Source organism: Stegostoma tigrinum, chromosome 17 (genome assembly GCF_030684315.1).
Source record: "Stegostoma tigrinum isolate sSteTig4 chromosome 17, sSteTig4.hap1, whole genome shotgun sequence".
Taxonomy (NCBI): Eukaryota; Metazoa; Chordata; class Chondrichthyes; order Orectolobiformes; family Stegostomatidae; genus Stegostoma; species Stegostoma tigrinum.
This window is the reverse complement of record NC_081370.1, coordinates 11,999,703-12,019,852: the sequence shown is the minus strand read 5'-3', so window position 1 is coordinate 12,019,852 and position 20,150 is coordinate 11,999,703. Positions and strand designations below refer to the sequence as shown.

General features: G+C 45.1%; 1 protein-coding gene across 1 annotated transcript in view; it reads right to left on the bottom strand.

The window, feature by feature from the left end:
* Positions 1–18,259, bottom strand: part of mybpc3 (myosin binding protein C3) — a 70,251-nt gene extending 51,992 nt beyond the window's left edge. Inside the window, exons 1-9 of the mRNA XM_048545718.2 lie at positions 18,136–18,259; positions 15,809–16,075; positions 12,107–12,175; positions 10,699–10,923; positions 9,671–9,819; positions 9,083–9,200; positions 4,293–4,341; positions 2,945–2,992; positions 1,541–1,600 (exon numbers count right to left, since the gene is read on the bottom strand). Of these exons, the coding sequence (XP_048401675.2) occupies positions 1,541–1,600; positions 2,945–2,992; positions 4,293–4,341; positions 9,083–9,200; positions 9,671–9,819; positions 10,699–10,923; positions 12,107–12,175; positions 15,809–16,075; positions 18,136–18,160 (1,010 nt within the window). The 5' untranslated portion in view covers positions 18,161–18,259. The remainder of the gene's footprint in view (positions 1–1,540; positions 1,601–2,944; positions 2,993–4,292; positions 4,342–9,082; positions 9,201–9,670; positions 9,820–10,698; positions 10,924–12,106; positions 12,176–15,808; positions 16,076–18,135) is intronic.
* Positions 18,260–20,150: the final 1,891 nt, after the last annotated feature.

Genomic DNA, 20,150 nt, shown 5'->3' with positions numbered 1-20,150 from the left:
GAATGCACTCCAATGTTTGGGGAAGATTGATCAATCTCAGAATATAAAATTGACAATGGGGCTGGATGGATTTGCATTTGAGGATATTCGTTCCTTTGTGTAGAACACAAAAAGGTCTAGCTTCCTATTCAGTGAAGTTTCTCTGAGCTGCCCCACTTGAATCCCCAAATCACTTTCTGATGAAGGGTCTCGGCCCGAAACATCAGCTTTTGTGCTCCTGAGATGCTGCTTGGCCTGCTGTGTTCATCCAGCCTCACATTTTATTATCTCAGCCTCAGAACTTTGTTGTGGTCCATGTGAGATTGTCTGCTGTACCTCACTCGATTGAGATAGGGATCCAGATGGCACACTTTGGGCAGACTGAGCCCTATACGACAGTATAGGGTTGGCAGGGCCTCTGAGCTGCTAGAAACAGGTACCTGTGGCGGTGACTCCTACCTTCAGCCCACATTGCAATTTCCATTGAATGGCAAAGGCTCCCATGTCACTTTTGACAACCCCTTTGAATAGGAGCAGCAGGCAATCTGCCGGTTTCCTGGCACAGGTTACGTTCTCGTGTAGCTTAACCCCTCAGCACGCAGGCATTTTAGAGCCTGTGCACACAAAGCTACTCTTACTTAATTAGGCCCAGCTTTCTCCGCTGGTGACATAGTCTTTCACAGAATCTCAATTGTTATAGTGCAAATGGGGAGGCAAAGGCCTAGTGCTATTATTGCTGGTCTGTTAATCCAGAGACCCAGATAATGTTCTGGAGACCCAGGTTCAAATCCCACCATGGCAGATGGTGGAATTTGCATTCAATAAAATGTCTGGAATTAAAAATCTAATGATGACTGTCAGGAAAAACCCATCAGGTTCACTAATGTCCTGCAGGTAAGGATGGCAGCTTCCTTCCCTAGTCTAGTGTACGTGACTCCAGGCCCACAGCAATGCGGTTGACTCTGAACTGCCCTCTGGGCAAATAGGGACAGGCAGTAAATGTAGCTTAGCCAGTGATGCCCTCATCCTGTGAATGATTAAAGAATAAAAACGGCCATTCTGCCCATCATGTCCGCATGAGGTTTATTCCTTACTGTTAATCACCTGCATTTACCCCAGATTCTTGCACACTCAATCTCCCAGATTGCATTCCTGGGGGAGATGCCTGGTGTGTAAAGGAATTCAGTTTTCCAAGGTCATTAAAGGGAAGTAATGGTCATTAGCCATTTAATGTATTCATTGCTTGGTAAGCGATGTCTAGTCTATGTGGATTTTAGTTTGATTGTTACAATGAATGTCTTAAAGGAATCACAAGACTAGATTTCACCTCGTGTTTGTCTCTCAGAAAATGATTGGTCTCTGCAGGAACTGCAACAGGGCAAGAGAGACAGGGTGTTATGGTCAGTGTCACAGGAAGCGGAAAACAGTGTCAGTGAGGGAGTGTCTGTGCCAGGGGGAGAGTGAGTATCTCGGTGTGGAGGTGATGTTTGGAGAACTTGGCGTAAGGGGGTGGGAATCTCCCTCCCAGTATTGAGTGGTGGCTCTTTGTCCTGTATCTTACCTCTTCTTGAGGAGTCCACTGAAGTCCAGTTCACCAGCTTCTTCTCCCCCATCGGTGCTACTGCAGAGATGAGGTAGATAGAGATAAGAAAAAGTGGAACTGCTCCTCACTGTGAGTCATTGAAGTATGTCAGAGTTAGTGACTTCACACTTGCAAGTTATCAGCACCAATGCCCCTGGAGAGCTGGAAATTGTTGCTGTTTCTTTGTCATTTTTGGCTCCTTTGTTCAAACCTCTCAAATCCAGTAAATGTTGCTAAGGTGTCAAACCCCATTCCTCAAATTGTTCTGAATGGATCAACCAGCTTCATTAAGGAGGGAACCTCTTGGGATAGTCTGTCTCTGCTGTGCACAGACAGAGCTCACTGTTTTCCATCAGACTCACAGGATGGGGACAGCACAGAGTTAGATACAGAGTAAAGCCTCCTCCACACCTATCCCATCAAACAATCCCAGGACTCGGACAGCACGGAGGTAGACAGAGTAAAGCTATCTCCATTGTTTCCACTTCAGGATCCCCAGTGACAATATTTACAAAGGACTTAAATCGACTGGGAACTGCACTGGATGCTGGGAGTTAAGGGAATTCCACCCTCCTTCAGATCAGGTCATGTCCTGTGATAAACTGTGACATACTCTGACTCACTTACCCTGCAAAAGTTCATTTCTTCATCATTTCCACCATCAAGGCCAGTAATGACAGAAATCATACACAGTGTTGTTGTGTTACAGCAGTGAGATGGCAGTACAGTGCATGGGGAGGTGGATGAGGGGAGAGAATGTGGAAGTGGGAAGTGTGGATTGGTGAACTGTGAAGGGTGTGGAGGCTGAATGGGAGGAAAAGTGAGAAGGGAGGGCAGGAGATGAAGAAAGGGTTAGTCAAAGGGGAATGTGAGATGGAGAAACTGGAGGGATTGACAGGTATGATGGTGGGGGGAAGGGCAGAATTGTGCTGGGCTCTGGGTGAGTCTATGTCATCTGTGGAGGTGGAGGTCAGTGTGAAATTGTGTCAGGGTGCATAGCTGGGTGGCTGTGGCTTGGTTCAGGTGTTGGCAAGGCTCAGCCAGACACCGACTGTGTTAGTCTCACTGTGTTACTGATGTGAATGGGTGATCCGTCTCTTTGTCTAGGTGCCTGTAGAATCCCCACCGTCTCCCTCCATGACAGTTGGGGCCCAATATTGTGGAGGGGGGGGGGGGGTTCTGTTTAACCAGCTCCAGTATTCCAGACTCTTAAAGGATCCATGGCCTTTGACAAGGTCCTAGATTGCCCCTTCATTATTTATGATTTTATTGAGTTTTCCCATTGGCCAACTCTGACGCAGCAAGCAGGCCCTGAAGGCTCCCACCATAATGGGTGGCCATTTAAGAGCTGGGAGATAGAGAGCTGCCACTCAGTGTAACTACCTGCCACTGGTCAATGTCCTCTTGCGGGATCCCGCTGCTGCCAGGCTCCTGGTGATAGGTTGAATTAGAGATTACAGTTGCTGTATCTGGTAACTGTCTGATTCAGATCAATTCCAGTAACAAGACCACATACAATCCCAAACATTCCCTGCACTTCACCCTCTCAGTCACTGTTACTCACATTTCAAAACCCAAGCAGACTAGAAATACTGCAGAAAGCACCAAAGCAATGCAGCTGAGACACTGTGGGAATTGAATGGATTGTACACTGGCTTCCTGCAGCAACCACAATGGATCAATGAGCTGCCACATTCAACCAATCTACCAGGTGAAGCTGAGACATTTGACCAATGAACTGGGCTTTGGGAAATGGACCAATACATTGGCACCTTGGCCCAGTGGCAGCTGCCTGTCATGACGGATCCCTACCCTCCCTGCAGCAGGCATGGGATGGATGCCAGGATACACAGTAACCCACTGATAGGCGACCAATCCCCAGGGAATCCAATGACAAAGGGCTCAGCCTTACTGGCACATTCTGTCCTGCTCAAAGAGTGTGGTCACCCTGGTGGTAGAAGCTGCCCTAGGCCATAGACTGGTAAATACTGGCCTGGCACAGCTCCCAGCACATGCAGCTCCAACAGAGAGACAAGTGACCTATATGATGAGGGATTTGTTGGAGGTGGTGTATTCAATGATTTGTTTAGCATTCTGAGAATAAGGTAGAGTTTGGCAAACCAAGGTATAAGAAACATGTAGACTATTCAGCCTGTTGAGGCTGTTCCATTGTTGAAAATTATCTTGCATTCAACCCCACTGTCATGTCCCTCGATTTTGGGAATGTAGACCCAATATACTCAACTTCTCATCCCACAGCATTTCCCTGATTCAGGGACCTGGTTAGTGAACCTTCACTGTACTCCAATGTAAGAACATTCTTCCTATAGTATGGAGAACGGAGAACTAAACAGAACACAGTATTCCAGCACTGGACTCAACAAACAACTGGAACAAGACTTCCTCATTACAACGGCAGTGGAGTTCAGGAACAAAAGGAAGGAATACTGTTGACCTTCCTGCTTGCTTGCTACACTTGCATTTGGCAACAGTGTTCATTGCATAACCATGCCCAAATCAATGAACAACAACGCTTAGAACTTCTACATCTTTCAAAAATATTGTACTTTTACGATCAAAGTGAATAACCTCACACTTTGCCACAGTATACTCCCTCTTAAAGAGAGGCTAATGAGTGAGCTACATCTGTGTAGCTTCCCCGTTGTCTTCTGCCCTTCTCCCATCAACTCTGTACCAGAGTGATTCCAAGAAGTAACAGAGAATTACTTACGTGCGTCTGAATTGAGACAAAATGTTCACCTCCTCCTGCATTGGGGCATCTGGAATGAAAACACACAGGGCTAGTCCTTGCAGAACAGATTCACGCCATTCCTCCCATTTGTCACATATCTATCTCCCCTCTTCTCATAGACCTGGTCTGTTCACTTTAAATTTTATGTCCCTCCTCACCTCAGCCCCTCCATAATTCTGTAACCTCCAGTTCACACTGAGGTAACTAAAAACTCCTCCACTTCCAGTCCTGTAAAATCATGCAGAACTGACTCAATGGCCTACTCCTGTTCCTATGTTCCTTTTCTTGATTCAGGATTCATAGCCATGCCTTATGTTTTCAAAGCCCCAAGCTCTGGAATTCTCTTCTGGAAGCTCTGCCTCTCTCCCTCTCCCTCTGTCTCCCCAAAATCTAACCAACTAATTGGAGGGTTTCTGTTTCTTGCTCCATCCAAAATAGCACCATCTACACCAATTTGTCCAATATGCTCATTACCAGCTGAGTATACCACCCCACCCCAAGGCTCCACAACTGTGTCTGCTGTATTTCCTGTACTCCCAAAACCTTTCCCTCTCTCCCAGAACTATATTCACCACGCCATTTTGACACTTTTCTATCACCTTTCGTGTGAGGCCATTATCAGACACATCATTCTGTCTGCTCCTGTTACCATTAATATCTGGAATAAAGAATCTATTCATTGCTATGAAACCACTGTTGGAAAAACCCATCTGATTCACCAATGTCCTTCACGGAAGAAAATCTGCCATTGTCACTTGGTCTGAATTCCACGTGATTCCAGACCACAACAAAATGGTTGACTCTGAACTGCCTTCTGAATTGACCTAAAAAACCACTCAATTGTATCAACTGCTATGAAGTCTCAACAAAAAAAAAAACTAGACAGACCACCTGGCATTGATGTAAATGACAATGGCAGAAACACCCTGTTAACCCTGCAAAGTCCTCCTTACTAACATCTGAGGGCTAGTGCCAAATTGGGAGAGCTGACTCACAGACTAGTCAAGCAATAAACTGGCAGTCACACTCCTGGAATCATATCTTACAGACAATGTCCAAAACACCACCATCACTATTCCTAGATATGTCCTGGCTCAGCAGCAGGTCAGATCCAGCAGAGGTGGTGGCACACAGTCAGGAGGGAGTTTCCCCGAAAGTCTTCAACATTACTGCCAGATCCTATTAAGTCTCATGACATCAGATTAAACATGGACAAGGAAACTTCCTGCTGACTACCACATACCACCCTTCCTCAGCTGATGTATCAGTGCTCCTTAATGTTGAGCAACACTCGGGAGAAACCACTGAGAATGGCAAGGGAGTAAAATGCCCAACAGCTGGAGTGGCTCAGCAGCAGTACTAGCGATCAAGCTGGTCAGGTCTTAAAAGGATACAGCTGCTAGACTGGATGTGTGGCAGATGGTAAGGGAACAAACATGAGGGAAAAACAGACTTCAGCCCCTCCATAATTCTGTAACCTCCAGTTCACACTGAGGTAACTAAACTCCTCCACTTCCAGTCCTATAAAATCAAGCAGAACTGACTCAATGGCCTACTCCTGTTCCTATGTTCCTTTTCTTGATTCAGGATTCATAGCCATGCCCTACGTTTTCAAAGCCCCAAGCTCTGGAATTCTCTTCTGGAAGCTCTGCCTCTCTCCCTGTCTCCCCACTATAAAATCTAACGAACTAACTATCTGCCACCTGCTGTTGTATCTGTCCATGACAGTAATTGGTAAGAGAAACCACCACACAGTCCTTCTGGAGACAAACTCTCACCTTCACATTGAGAATAACCTCCATCACGTTGTGTGGCACTATCACTGTGCTAAATGGGACAGACTTCAAACAGATTTAACAACTGAAGACTGGGCATCCATGAGGTGCTGCGGGCCATCAACAACAGCAGAATTATACTCCAGCACAATCTGTAACCTCACGGCCCGGCATATCCCCCACTCAATCGTTACTATCAAGCCAGCGGTTCAACCCTGGTTCAATGGAGAGTGCAGGTGGTCAAATCAGGAACAGAACCAAATATACCTAAAAATGAGGTGACAATCTGGTGATGCTACCAAACAGACTATACTTGTGTACCAAACGGCATAAGCAACAAGTGATAGACAGCGCTAAGTGAGTTCACAACCCATGTATCAAATCCAAGCTTCACAGTCCTCCTTCATCCAGTTGTTTAATTGTCCACCACTGTTTACATCTCACTGGAGAAGGATGGTCTACAAATGTCACCCATTCTCAATGAAGGAAGAGCTCAACACATCAGAGCAAAAGACAAGGCTTAAGCTTTCACAGCAATCTTCAACCAGAGTTGCCAAGTAGATGATCCATTGCGGCCTCCTTCAGTGGTTCACAGCATCACAGATGCTGGTCTTTAGCTAATTTGATTCAATTCACATGATATCAAGAAATGATTGGACACACTGGATACTGCAAGGGCTATGGGGACTGACAACATTCCAACATTATTACTGAATACTTGTGCTGGAGAACTTGCTGTTGCCCTAGCCAACTCTCCAGTACAGTTATTGCGTTGGCATCTATCCAAAATTGCCCAGGTATGTCATGTACATAAAAAAAGGACAAATCCAACCAGGCCAATTACCGCCCACCAGTCTACTCTACTCGGCAATAACCTGCTCAGTGATGCCCAGTTTGGATTCCGTCAGGGCCACTCAGCTCCTGACCTCATTACATTCTTGGTTCAAACATGGACATGAGAACTGAATTTCAGAGGTGAGGTGAAAGTGACAGCTCTTTACATCAAAGCTGCATTTGACCGAGTTTGGCATCAAGGACCCCTAACAAAACTGGAATCCCGAGAAAATTCTCGCTGGTTGGAGTCATATCTGGCATATAGGAAGATGGTTGTTCTTGTTGGAAGTCAGTCATCTCAGGTCCAGGACATCTCTGTGGGAGCTCCTCAGGGAAGTGTCCTAGGCCCAAACACCTTCAACTGCTTCATTAATAGCCTTTCGTCCATCATCAGGTAAGAAATGAGGATATTCTCCCACAGTAACCAAAGTTCAGCATGATTTGTGGCTCCTCAGATACTGAAGCAGTCCATGTCCAAATGCAAATTTAAAAAGATCTTGAGTTGACACGTAACATTTGTGCCTCACAAATGCTAGGCAACGACCGTCACCACCAATAAGAGATAATCTAACCACCACACAGTGACATTCAATGGTGTTACCATCACTGAACCCCTACTAACAACATATTACCATTGACCAGAAACTCAACTGAACTCACCACATAAGTATTATGGCTACGAGAGCAGGTCAGAAGCTAGGAATTATGCAGCAGGTAACTCACGTCCTGACTCCCCAAAGCCTGTCCACTACCTGCAAGGCACAAGTCAGGACTGGATTGGAAAACTCCCCACTTGCCTGGATGATTGCAGCTCCAACAACACACAAAATCCTGAAATTCCAACCCCCACCCCCAACAGCATTGGGAGTGAACTTACAGCACATGGACCACTGTGGTTCAAAAAGACAACTCACCATCACTTTCTCAAAGAAGAATTAGGAACAGCCAATTATTGCTGGCCAGTCAGTGATGCCCATGTCCACAAGTGATTTTAAAAAAAATTCTGACTTGATGTCCTGTCACTGTCACCCCCACCCCCTCTTCCTTTCTCATATACTTTTTCCACAAAAGTTGCCCATTTGCCTCCTCACTCCTTACTGTCCAAATCCTAAACATGCCTTCCAGGTAAAGCAGTTACTTACCTGCACATCACTCAACCCAGTCTACTGAATTCACTGCTCACAACGTGGTCTCTTCAACACTGGGGAGATGAAGCACAGACTGGGAGACCACTCTGTGGAACACTTCTACTTTATTTCCAAAGTGATTCAAAGTGATCAGCTACCTAATCTCGACCTTGCTCTCTGCCTGAACTCTGTCCTAAGCTTACAATGCTGTTGCAGTCAAGTTCAATGTTACTTGGAAGACGTTACAACCTTCTGGCCCCAACATCAAGATCATCAAGAATATCAGATCAAAATTTCTGTTTCTGTTTTGTCTTGTAGTGAAGATCTGATATTAATTCTGCTTTTCACATTTTCACCTCTTTTTCCTCTATTAAATCTTTTCATTCAGGGAGAACAATCCCAGTTTCTTCAATCTATCCCCATAACTGAAATTCCTTATCCCTGGGACCATTCCTGCAAATCACCTCTGCACTGTCTTCAATGCAATCACATATTTCCTATAATGTGGCACCCACAACTGTTCACAATACTACAGATGAGGATTAAGTTCAATATCACCTCCTTGCTCTTGTACACTACGTCTCTAATAATAAAGTTAAGAACACTGTATGCTCTATTAACTGCTCTCTCAACTTATCTTGCCACCTTCGAAATTTTCTATGCACATATGCACCCAAGTCCATCTGCTCCTGCAGCCCTTTTAGAATTTATCTCATCTTTTTAAATTATATTTTATGATTGATTATATTGGAGTTCTTCCAATTCTCGTACAATAACTTGAATTGTTAACTGTTTCTCTCTCCTCAGATGCTACTAATCTGCTGGAGTTTCTCTCGGTTTTTATTTCAAATCTTCAGTATCTATGGTATTTTTGGTTCTGAACCAAAGACAAGGTGAACCTCACTGAAATGGGACATTGGCAATCCAATGTAGGGGCGGTTATTCTGGGATATTGGCTAGTTGTCTTATAACCCAACCTGTAAGAGGTCTCTGAGGATTCCCTTCCTCTCTGTCAGTTTGTGGAGGCACTCACCATGAACAGTCAATTCAAAGTTGCAGCAGTCAAACCGATCCTTGTCAGTCACTTCACAGCGATAGCCTCCTGCGTCGTTGCTTTTTGCCTGTATGATATGCATCTCAAACGTGTAGACCTGTGTGAACCATAGAGAGAGTTAGCCAGGTTAAACTTTCTCTCACTGAAGTTACATCACCAGAAAGGATAAGAACTTTGAGATTTGGTGAACCTCCACCTGGTCACTGTTCTCTAACCGTGACACATTCAGTAAGCTGTGCAGGCTATGAGAAGTTCCTGTTTCCTCACGAGACAGGGTGAAAGATGCCTCAGAAAGGATTAGCACTTCTGTCTCCGCCAAATACCGAATTAGGTCGAACATGAGTGACATACTCACTGGCTTCACATCTACAGCTCAGCGGTGACATGTCAGACAAGACTATTGGTCTTCACCAGAACAGTGACTGTTTGCATTGGCCCTCACCAAGACAGTGGCAGCTCACATTGGCCCTCATCAAGGTGGGGGTGCAGGCAGAAGATCAACTGCTTGCTATTGGCCCTCTTGGTTGGAGTGACTGCTCACTATGGGGCACGACAAAAGTCGGTTACCTTTCTGTTACGATCGTATGTCTCCTTCAGCTGGAGATGAGCTCCGGTTTTACTGGACACATCCATCCACTTGCCTTTGAACCATCGCACCGTAGGCTTCTTCAGAATGTTGGTGCCCTGGACACGACTGGTGAAGATAATGTCCAACCCTAACCATCACATGACAACACAGTGCATCAGACACAACACTAGTGACAACAGAACACACCAGGACCAGGCACTGTGGGGACAGAGTGCGAGGGAGTAGGTGAGAGTATTTGGAAACAAGTGAGGGTGGGGTGGGGAGTGAGGGTATTTGGAAATGGGAGTAGTAAGGATGTTTGGGAACGAATGGGGGAGGGGGCTGGGGGAGTGAGGGCATTTGGGAACAAGCAAGGGTGGTGGGGGAGGAGGAGGATGTGAGGGCAGTATGAAGTGTGTGTGAGGGCTGAGTACGAGACACAAAGACCCAGGGCACAGGAGTAACAAGGCAAGAGGTGGGCAAGTGAAGAGAGTATATGGGAATTGCATATGGGTGTAGGTGTCTGGGAAATGGAGTGGGATTATGGAGTGGGATGATGGTCTTCAGTTAAGTGTTTATATGGAGAGACAGTATGGGATTGGTGTGGTGGGGCTATGGTGTGAGTATGGAGGTAAGAGGATATTGGGCTATGGGGTGTGGGTATCAAGGCATGGGCTAAGGGGTATAGGATGTGGGTAGGAGGGAGTTGGTATATGAGTCAGGGTATATGAGTGGCTAAGGGGGGGGTAAGGGGTGTAGGGGAAAGTGGTGTAGGGTGTAAGTGTCAGGCTAAGGGGTATAGGGTGTGTGTACGGGGTAAGGGGAAAATCGGCATGGGGTTAAGGGGTGTAGGGTGTGGATATGGGTTGTAGTGATTGGTATGGGAGTAAGGGGTGTATTGGAGTAGGGGGTATTAGGTTTGGGATAAGAGGTATAGGGTGTAGGTATGGGCTAAGGGATATGGCTATGGGGTAAGGGATGCAAGTTGGATTCTCCTAAACTAACAGTCCCTATGGTCACTCCTTACCGACAGTCACTGTCCCAGACTGGGGTCTTTCCAGAAACAAGGGAACACCATCTTGGGAAGATGTCCCCTCGACACTGCCCCTCTTCAGGGCTGTTCCAGAAGAAGCTGGAACTTTCTCACTGTCACACACTTCCTGATCTGTGCTATGAGGTTCCTTCTCTCCGCTCAGCTCTCCAGCTGCTGCATCTCTGCTGGTTGTTGATGAAACATTCCCGGTGACAGAGGCTGCCGATACAATGAGAGAAATGACAGCTCCTGTTCCTTGGGAGGACCATGTCCTCACATTTGGTTTGAAAGATAGACCTGTGAGCCTCACTGAGAAAGGCTAGACCCAGGGCAGACATGATGCACAGAATGGTCTCCTCTGCACCATGAGTGTCAGGTTGGTTGCTTTTCCCATTCTGGCCGATGTTACCATAAATGTCCCAACTGCTCAACCTCACCTGAGGCGTGGTGACCCTGAGGTTAAACTCACCACCAGTCGTTGCTCTCTGATGAAGGAGCATCACTCTGGGACTATGTTGATTCTACTTTTACCCATTTTTACACTCCCCTGAGAATCTCTGCCCTTTTATCTCTCCCTGACTGTTTAGGGGTCTGTAAAATCCTCAAAGTGATTTGCCCCTTTTGTTTTGTTTACCTGTACAGCCTCAGTTGAGGAGCCTTTAAGATGTCATTCTTGATTCAGTCATTCTCTTCTTGCCCAATATTGTGATGCCACTTCCTCTTTTACACTGACCCATCCCTCCCTCTTCTCGCCTGAAGATGTGATACCCTGGAATGCTCAGTTCTGCCCTTCCCTCAGCCATGTCTCTGTGTTAGTAAAGATAACACATCACAATGGGGTAATCAACATTCTCAACTTATCCACCTTACTCACAGGACTCCTTGCATCAATATAAACCTATTCAGGCTGTCTATCTCCCTCCCTCGTGTATAAGCTTGACTACAGTCACCTGACCAGTCAGGCTGATCTGGTTCATTCTTCTTCTACATTAATTTGTGTATCACTCCCTCCTGAACCTCCACTGCCTCTCCCATCCATTGGGAAATTTGCTTAAACACCCACTGACAGTGTGTGCAAATGCCCCCACCCCAAAAACCCAGTAAGGGTGTTAAGCCCATCCCATCTCAAGTGACACTAACTGGCCTTACAGGAACGGTCCTAGGTGATGCAGGAATCCAAAACCCTCCCTCCTGCACTAACTCCGCAGCCACACAATCATCTGTTCTGTCCATCTGTTCCTGTATTCTCCAGTATGGCAGTATGAGTAACCTTATCCCCTTTCTCCATTTTTCCACATCCGCACAACGCCAACCTCAAACTCTCCCCTTCTGTCAAACAACCCCCACTACTCCTCCCACACTCTCTCCTAAATCCTCCCTCTATCCCCATCTCCCCTCTCACCTGCCTGTGCATCTCTTGTCGGTTCATGTTCTGCTTCCCGTGGAGGTACTGAGCCACATCCACTGTCCTCTGTGAGGGTACAGAACAGTTACAGCTCAGAGTCTCCTGTCTCTTACTGAGAACACATGCTCCATTCCATAAGCAGAGATCGAGGGAGTTAGTCCAAGGACTGGGTTCAATTTGGAGTGAGTGACAGGCTGTATAACCGTCTAAGCAAAGCTGTTCTGTGACTAGGAATTCAAACTGGCAAACACCAAGTGTCAGAATGAGCAGGGCTGCAAGGAGGATGTGGGTCTCTGAATGAGAGAGATAGAGACAGAGACAGAGACAGAGACAGAGACAGAGATGCTGAAGGGTGTAACACACACACACACACACACACACAGCAGGTGTAGAACAGCAGACAACAACTGTTTCATTTCAAATAAAATCTACCTGTCTACTTTCGAGCATATATGAAAACATGTTGAGCAAGACAGCATGATTGAATAGCCTCTGAACTGGTCTTTGTACGATGAGAATTGTTACAGTGTAGAAAATGTCCATTTAGCCCATTGTCTCTGCACTAGCTTTCTCAATGAGCATTCTGACTGAAGACCATTCTCCTCTGTTCACACTGCTCCGATAGCTGTCCGACACCCTCTTAGAAGCCTCAAGTGAACCTCTATTACATTCTCAGACAGTACATTCCAGACTGAAGAGACCTCACTGGATGTAATAGGTTAACTGTGTTTTGTCAGACATTGCAGACTTACTGACTTATCCCTCATGTCTGGGATCAATGTAGTGAACCTCCTCTGATGTTACTACATCCTTCATCCAGGAAAGGGACCAAAATTGTATGCAATACTCCAGGAATGGTCTCACTAATGCCTTATACAGTTGGAGCAACATTTCTGTCCTTTTGTTTTTAAAACTCTTATCCTTTAGCAATAAGTGCCAAAATTCCATTTGTCTTCATTATTATCTGCACATTAGTTTTTTATGATTCATGCATAAGGACATTTGGATCTCTCTGCACCAAAACACTCAAACATTTCTCTCCATTGAGATAATTACCTTTCTATTCCACTGACTGAAATGGATAACCTCACAATTATTCACATAGAACTTCATCACTTTTAGCCCATACACCAAATCTAACCATATCCATATCCATAACAGGGCATCGGATCCTGAAATGCCCATTCTGGAATCTGAACTGGTATAATTTCTGACAAGCATAATTCTGGGATTTAAGTCAATTACTGTTTAACCTCCAAAGGGAAAGCAGGACTTCATGAGTCAATAGCCAGCCTCTGACACTTCATTTCCGTCCCCAAATTGCAGTACAGAAAGAAACTTACACTTCAGCTGTAAGAAGGTGGAATAACTGAGCCCAAATCACCAAGAAAACTATCATTGGACACTGAAATCTGGGAAAGTGTATCTCTCATGAATTCAGCTTTAATAGTTTGTAATTTGTACTTGTATTTTGCAATTGTTCTGGTTGCCTGTCTGGTCTTCCTGGATTTCCTGAGTCTTCTTGTGAGTGAATGGCATCGTGAAACAATTCACCAGCATGCTTTTTTTTATAAATACAATAAACCTAATTTCATCTCAAAATGTTTTTGCTGTGGGATTTATTTTACTGTAAGTGTAATTTGTAAACTAGGGTCAGGGAAAGTCTTCTTCAGTAAAGGAAAACGGGTAAATGAAACAATCCATCATTGTCTCAAATCTGAGACAAAAGTTTTCCCAATTCACATTCACCCCAATCCCATTTTAACCATGACAGTGCACAGAAAGAATACTTCCATAAGTGGAAGAGTACAAATCAGAAATAATACACACTAATAAATACAAAATAGTAACAAATAAATCCAACAGGGAATTCAGGAGGAACTGCTTGAACCAGAGACTGATGAGAATACGGAACTCCTCCTTCATTGAGATGAATAGCACAGCAAGATGTAAAGGTACCAGTCATGAAAATATATTGAGAACATTGAGCCCCCTACATTCCAGGCTGTAACTTATTCCCAGGTATCTAATATTCCATACATAAACGACCCCAAATCCCTTGATTAGATTCCAGGCTGTAACTCACTCCTTGATATCTGTTATTCTATATATAAACCACCTAAACCCCTCAATTGGATTCCAGTCTGCAAGTCACTCATGGATATCTGTTATTCTATATATAAACCACTTTGAATCCTTTGATTAGATTCCAGTCTATAACCCACTCCTGGGTATCTGCTATTCTATATATATAAACCACCCTGAAATCCTCGATTAGATTCCAGTCTATGATCCACTCCTGGGAACTGTTAATTCTGAACACCAAATCTGTTAACGAGTGGAACTCCAGAGCGAACTGTCCGGCAGTATTTTTTTCCATATTTGGGAGAAGGGCGTTCAGATGGAGTGGAAGGGGAAGTGTTTGGGACATGCCCTCAAACTACTGGTGACCTTAGTCACCACCTTCCTCCCTCTCCCTAATCAGAGCAGTCCCCTCCTCTTCTCTCATGATACAAGCTATAAATGGTCATTGTTTGAACTGTAATGCACAATGCTCTCTTTTCCAACTCTGGTGACATTCCTCAGTTCTCAGAATAGAGCACGTGTCCCAGAAGCAGAAAGCAACTTCCTGGCTGTCCTTCCTAATCAACACACCAGACATTGCTGCTGAATAACCGGAGGGCAGGAGATGCATCCCCCAGTTAACGTTCAATATTCTGCTGTATTGTTACAGAACAATCCAGGGCTTGATTCCTCACTACACACTGTGTTGGTTCAGCCAGCTTTCCCATCAATTGTACTTTTCTCATATCTTCCTGATAAACTTTTCCTCTTCAGGAAAGGATCTGATTCTCAGCTAGTACAGGCAGGGAATTCCAGATCATCACATCAGGTTTCCGTGTCAAAATATCCTCCTTATTTTTTGACAATCACTTTACATGTCTTTTGGCATTAGAAACAGCACCACCTCCATACTCCAGTTACACCACCAAAATCCCTTAGGAATTTTCAATCTCCCACAGCTCCTTTGCTGTAAGGAGAACAATCCTAGTTTCTCTAGTCATTCCACATTCACTGAAGTACCTTTTCTTTACCAAAACTTACATCGCCCAGCATCACAGACACAATTATGAACCTTCATAAACCCCATACCCTGCTCACTAACTCATCTGGATCAGGAACCTCTCACAGGCCAGACTCTGCCATTTCTACAAAGTAAGCTCCACCTCTTGTTTTAAACTAAAAAAAAATCCGTACTCTTTTAAACAGAAAGTAAAGCTTTCTCTATACTGTCCCATCAAACATTTCCAGGACAGGACAATGTAGGGTTAGACACAGAGTAAAGCTTCCTCCACTCTTTTAAACTGAAAGTAAAGCTCTCTTGATATTGTCCTCTTCAAATACTCCCAGGATAGGGACAGTACTGGGTTAAATGCAGCGTGAAGTTGTCTCTATTCTCTAAAACTGTATGTAAAATGCTCTCTTTTCTTTTAAGCTGAAATACAGCATCCTCTACTTTTTTAAACTGAAATGAAAGTTTCCTCTATGCTGTCCCTTCAGACACAGACTAAAGGTCAGGTTAAATCAAGCCTAAATCCCATCTATCTCAAGTGGAGGAAGTTTTTTTCTAGCTCCCTTCAACATTACTATTCCCCAGTAGCCTACATTGTTGCTGCTGTTTTCTGTATTGCACACTACCTGGCTCCTTGACCTTCAGCTCAAATTTGACCTTTGAGCTTCCTGCAATGACTGTGTAGACTCCGCTGTCAAGGCTGCTCACTGCATGGATGGTTAGGGTGTGCTTGGTGCCCTCTGAAATGATGGTCCATCGGTCACTCGCTGCCATGTCTGCACCATGCTGCTGCCATCTCACCTTTGCCACCCCTTTCTCTGTCTCCGCCGTGAATGTGGCATCACTGCCCAGGTTGAACACTGCGCTCCGTGGCTTCTTTGTGAAGGAGGAAGCTGAGCAGAGGGAAGAGGGAGGTGGGACACAACAAAGGGACAGGTTTTCAGAAAGGTGCTCACTCCAATGACAGTGCTCAGCCTCACACCTTCACTACCAACAATCTGTCTGTTTCTAACCCACTCATACAGAACACTCTTCAACATGCAGATCCCCACACACATAGGCACCACCACATGTCTGCACTGTCAACCTACCTGGCACTCTCCTCTCCCTACTCAATTACGTTACCCACCCCTCTCTCCTCCGCTCCCACTCATTGTCTTCCATATCCACCCATGAACTCACTCTCATCCCCTCCAACATCCCTCGGACTCTCCTCCACCAGCAATGTAGCAGGTATTTCAGATTCTGAATGGACACATCCCAGGTTTGGAATGGGAGATACTCCAGAAAAACTTTAAGTACGAGTTGGATTGGATTTTTCCATGTTAAGAATCATTCTGTTTAACCATTAAATGACTGATCTCTTTGTCTCACTGACCACAAGCGTAAAGCCCTAGAAGCTTTAACTGTTCGGAAGGGAGCAGCCCAAACTGGGGGATACAGAGTCTGCAGCCACTCAAGGCGTGAGACAAGCTTCAGTCCTTGCATGATGGAGAGGAGAGTTAATAATGTTAAAAACATTGTCATTCAACTGACTGCTAACATTATTTTCATTCACAGGAGCTGGACGTCACTGGCTGGGTCAGCAATTTTTATTGCCTGTCACTAGTTTCCCTCAAGAAGGTGGTGGTGAGCTGCCTTCTTGAACCACTGCAGTTCATGCGCTGTAGGCAGATCTACAATGCTGTTAGGAAGGGAATTCCAGAATTTTGACCCTAAAGGAATGATGATAAAGAGTCAGTCCAACTTACTAATGTTTGTACTTACAAACAATCCCATACATGGGTATATATTTTAAAGATACAGCATATGAACATTTCCTGCACTTAAGAATGGCTATCTTATATTGACCTAATATAGTTTATGACTTACGTAAAAATCAACTTGTGATGGGACACAAGAACAGAAACAGTTCACAAAGAGGGACTGCCTGTGTTTCCAAGTCAGGAGGGGGAGTGGTTTGGAGGGAACTAGCAAGTCGTAGTGCTCCCATTAATCTGCTGCCTTTATCCTTCTAGATGGAAGAGGTTATGGGTTTGGAATTTGCTGTCTTAGCGAATTCAGACAGTACAGATTTGTAGATGCTGCTACTGAGCATTGGTGGTGAAGAGAGTGGATGTAGTGCCAATCAAGCAAGCTGCTTTGTCCTGGATGGGTTTAAGCTACTTCAGCATTATTGGAACTGCACCCATCTAGGCAAGTGAGAAGTATTCCATCACACTCCTGAATTGTGCCTTGTCAATGGTGGATGGGCTTTTGGGAATCAGGTAGCGAGTTACTCATCGCAGTATTGCTAGATTCTGATCTGTTCTTAAAGCCATTATGTTTACGTAGAGAAGGATTCTCCAGCATCTGCAGTTCCCATTATCACCTGTTTACGTACAGAGCCCAGTTGAGTTTGTGGTCAGTGATGTTGCTAGTGTGTGGCGCAAATTTACTTGCCACTTGTCCACCCAAGCCAAGTTATTGTCCAGATCTTGTTGGATTTGAACAGTATCTGAGGAGTCACAAATGGTGCTGAACATGATGCAATCATCAGTCACGTTGCCAGGTAGCTGCTAGTGTTGTAGCTTTGCTAAAGGAGCAGCAAGTTCTGGTGCATAAGTCCTCAGCACCATTGCTGAAATGTTGTCAGGGGTATAGTACCTCAGGGCTGGCTGTTTTTCTGGATCTGGGACTCTCCAGGTTGGAAGCAGTTCAGAGGGTTTGTCAAAGGAGAGCTGTCTGGTAGGGTAGGGGGTATTTGAACGGAGTTGTTCATCGGGGTGATGACACAGCGAGCCTTTGGGCTGTACTGCAACACATCACTAATCCTCCTTCTGGAACTCCCGGTCAAACCTGCGAGCGCAAGTTCAACTCTCAGTTTGAAAACACATGACTTCATTATGGAAAGCCCTTCTCCAACACCCTGTCCGCTCCCCGAACACTGACCCTCCATCCCACAGATTCTCACCTGGTTTTCTCCCGGCTTCTGACATTCCGCTCCACTTCGTTAAACTTCGCTCCGCTCCCGCTGGCCAAGAGCAACCTTCAGTATCGGGTGCCGAACATTTAAATTCAGGGTCGTGCACGTCAGAGCCTGTCACTGCGCTGAGAGCGAACCAGAGATGAGCAACTGGCGGAATACTCAGGCTAATACATAGCAGGGCTGACAAACAGGCGGAGGACACCCGGGCAGACAGGCACAGAGAGACAAAGCAGAAGTGCAGGCTGAGCTACATGGATAAACAAAAGTGAGAGGCAGACAGAAGTATAGGCAGAGCTACACCTGGACCGAGTGATAGACAAAAATACAGACAGACAAGGAAAGGCAGAGTGTGAGAGGCAGAGGTACAAACATGCAGAGAGCCAGAGGCCAGCAGAGGTACCTGAAAAGCTACATAGATAAAGAACAAGATGCAGGTAGAGGAACAGGCAGACACAGAGAGCGAGCTACTTCTGTGTACAAACAAAGGCACAGAGGCAGACCTACAGAGACAGAGAGAGGCACAGAGATAGGCAGAGATAAAAATAGAATGAGTTGGTGGCAATTTACTGGACTAATAATCCTGAGCCCCAGATTAATGCTCTCCTCACAGCAGGTGGTGAAACTGGATTGAATAGTTGTCTGGAATTAAAAGCTCATCTGGTTAACTAGTTTCCGTAGGAGTTTACGGAGGAATGACTCCACACCCACAGCAATGTGGTAGACTCTCAAATGCTCTCTGAAATGACTTAGCAAGCCACTCATTTGTATTAATCGCTATGAAGTTTCAACAAAGAAATGAAACCGGATAGTTTTGACATCGGGACCACAAACAGCCATGTTGACCCTGCAAATCCTCCTCACTAATATCGGGGGGCTAGTGCTAGTGAAAATTGGGAGAACTGAGTCACAGACTAGTCAAGCAACAGCCTGACATAGTCATACTCCTGGAATCATACCCTACAGTCAATGTCCGAGACACAACCGTCACAATCCCTGGATATGTCCTGTCTCACCGGTAGGTCAGGCTCAGCAGAGGTGATGACAGAGTGATATACAGTCAGGAGGGAGTTGCCCTGAAAATCCTCAACATTGATTCCTGACCCCATAAAGTCTCATGGGATCAGGTTATTCATGGGTAAGGAAACCTCCTGCTGATTACCATGTACCGTTTTCCCTTGGATGACAAATCAGTGCTTCTCCATGTTGAGCAATACTTGGACGACGCACTGAGCATGGCAAGCTTGCGTAATGTACTCTGGGTGGGGGACTTCAATGCCCATCGCCAAGAGTGGCTCAGCAGTAGCACTACTGAACACACTGGTAAGGTCCTAAAGGTCACTGCAGGTGCAGTGAGTCTGCAGTAAATGGTGGGGCAACCAACAAGAGGGGAAAACATACTTTACTTCATCCTTATCAATCTTTTGTATTTCCACCAAATCAAATCCATGATAGTAGACAGTTATCTTTGCTTCCTTAGCTTTTCAACATTTAACCTCCTTATTTCGCTATTTGCCTCACGTTTGTTAACTCATGTAAACCAATCAGGGATTGCTTGTTCCACTGGAAGGAGGTTTTAAAATACTTCCAGTGCCATTTCACTTTCATAATATAAGTAACCTGGTACCTATCTGTCTATCCTTTAGCAAATATTTCCCTCACACAGTCAAGTTCACCATCATCTGTCTCCAAGATTCCACACTGATTGAGCCCCCAGATGACATAATGACCTGGAGCCACTATTCCACTAGTCATATTGTAAGTAAAAACGTGATAATGCAGTCACTGAAATGGCCATTTGATTCCCTTGTCAACTGTTATTCAGAATAAAGGGCACTTTCAACAGGCTTCTTTAATAAACTCAAAATTAATCTGTTTCCAAAGAACAAAACTAACTCCTAAAGCAAGTTGCAAAACCAATTAACAACTAAGCTATAAACCATTTATCTCAAACACATTCACATAATACAAACACTTCAATCCCTCTGCAGTTTGGAATTCTG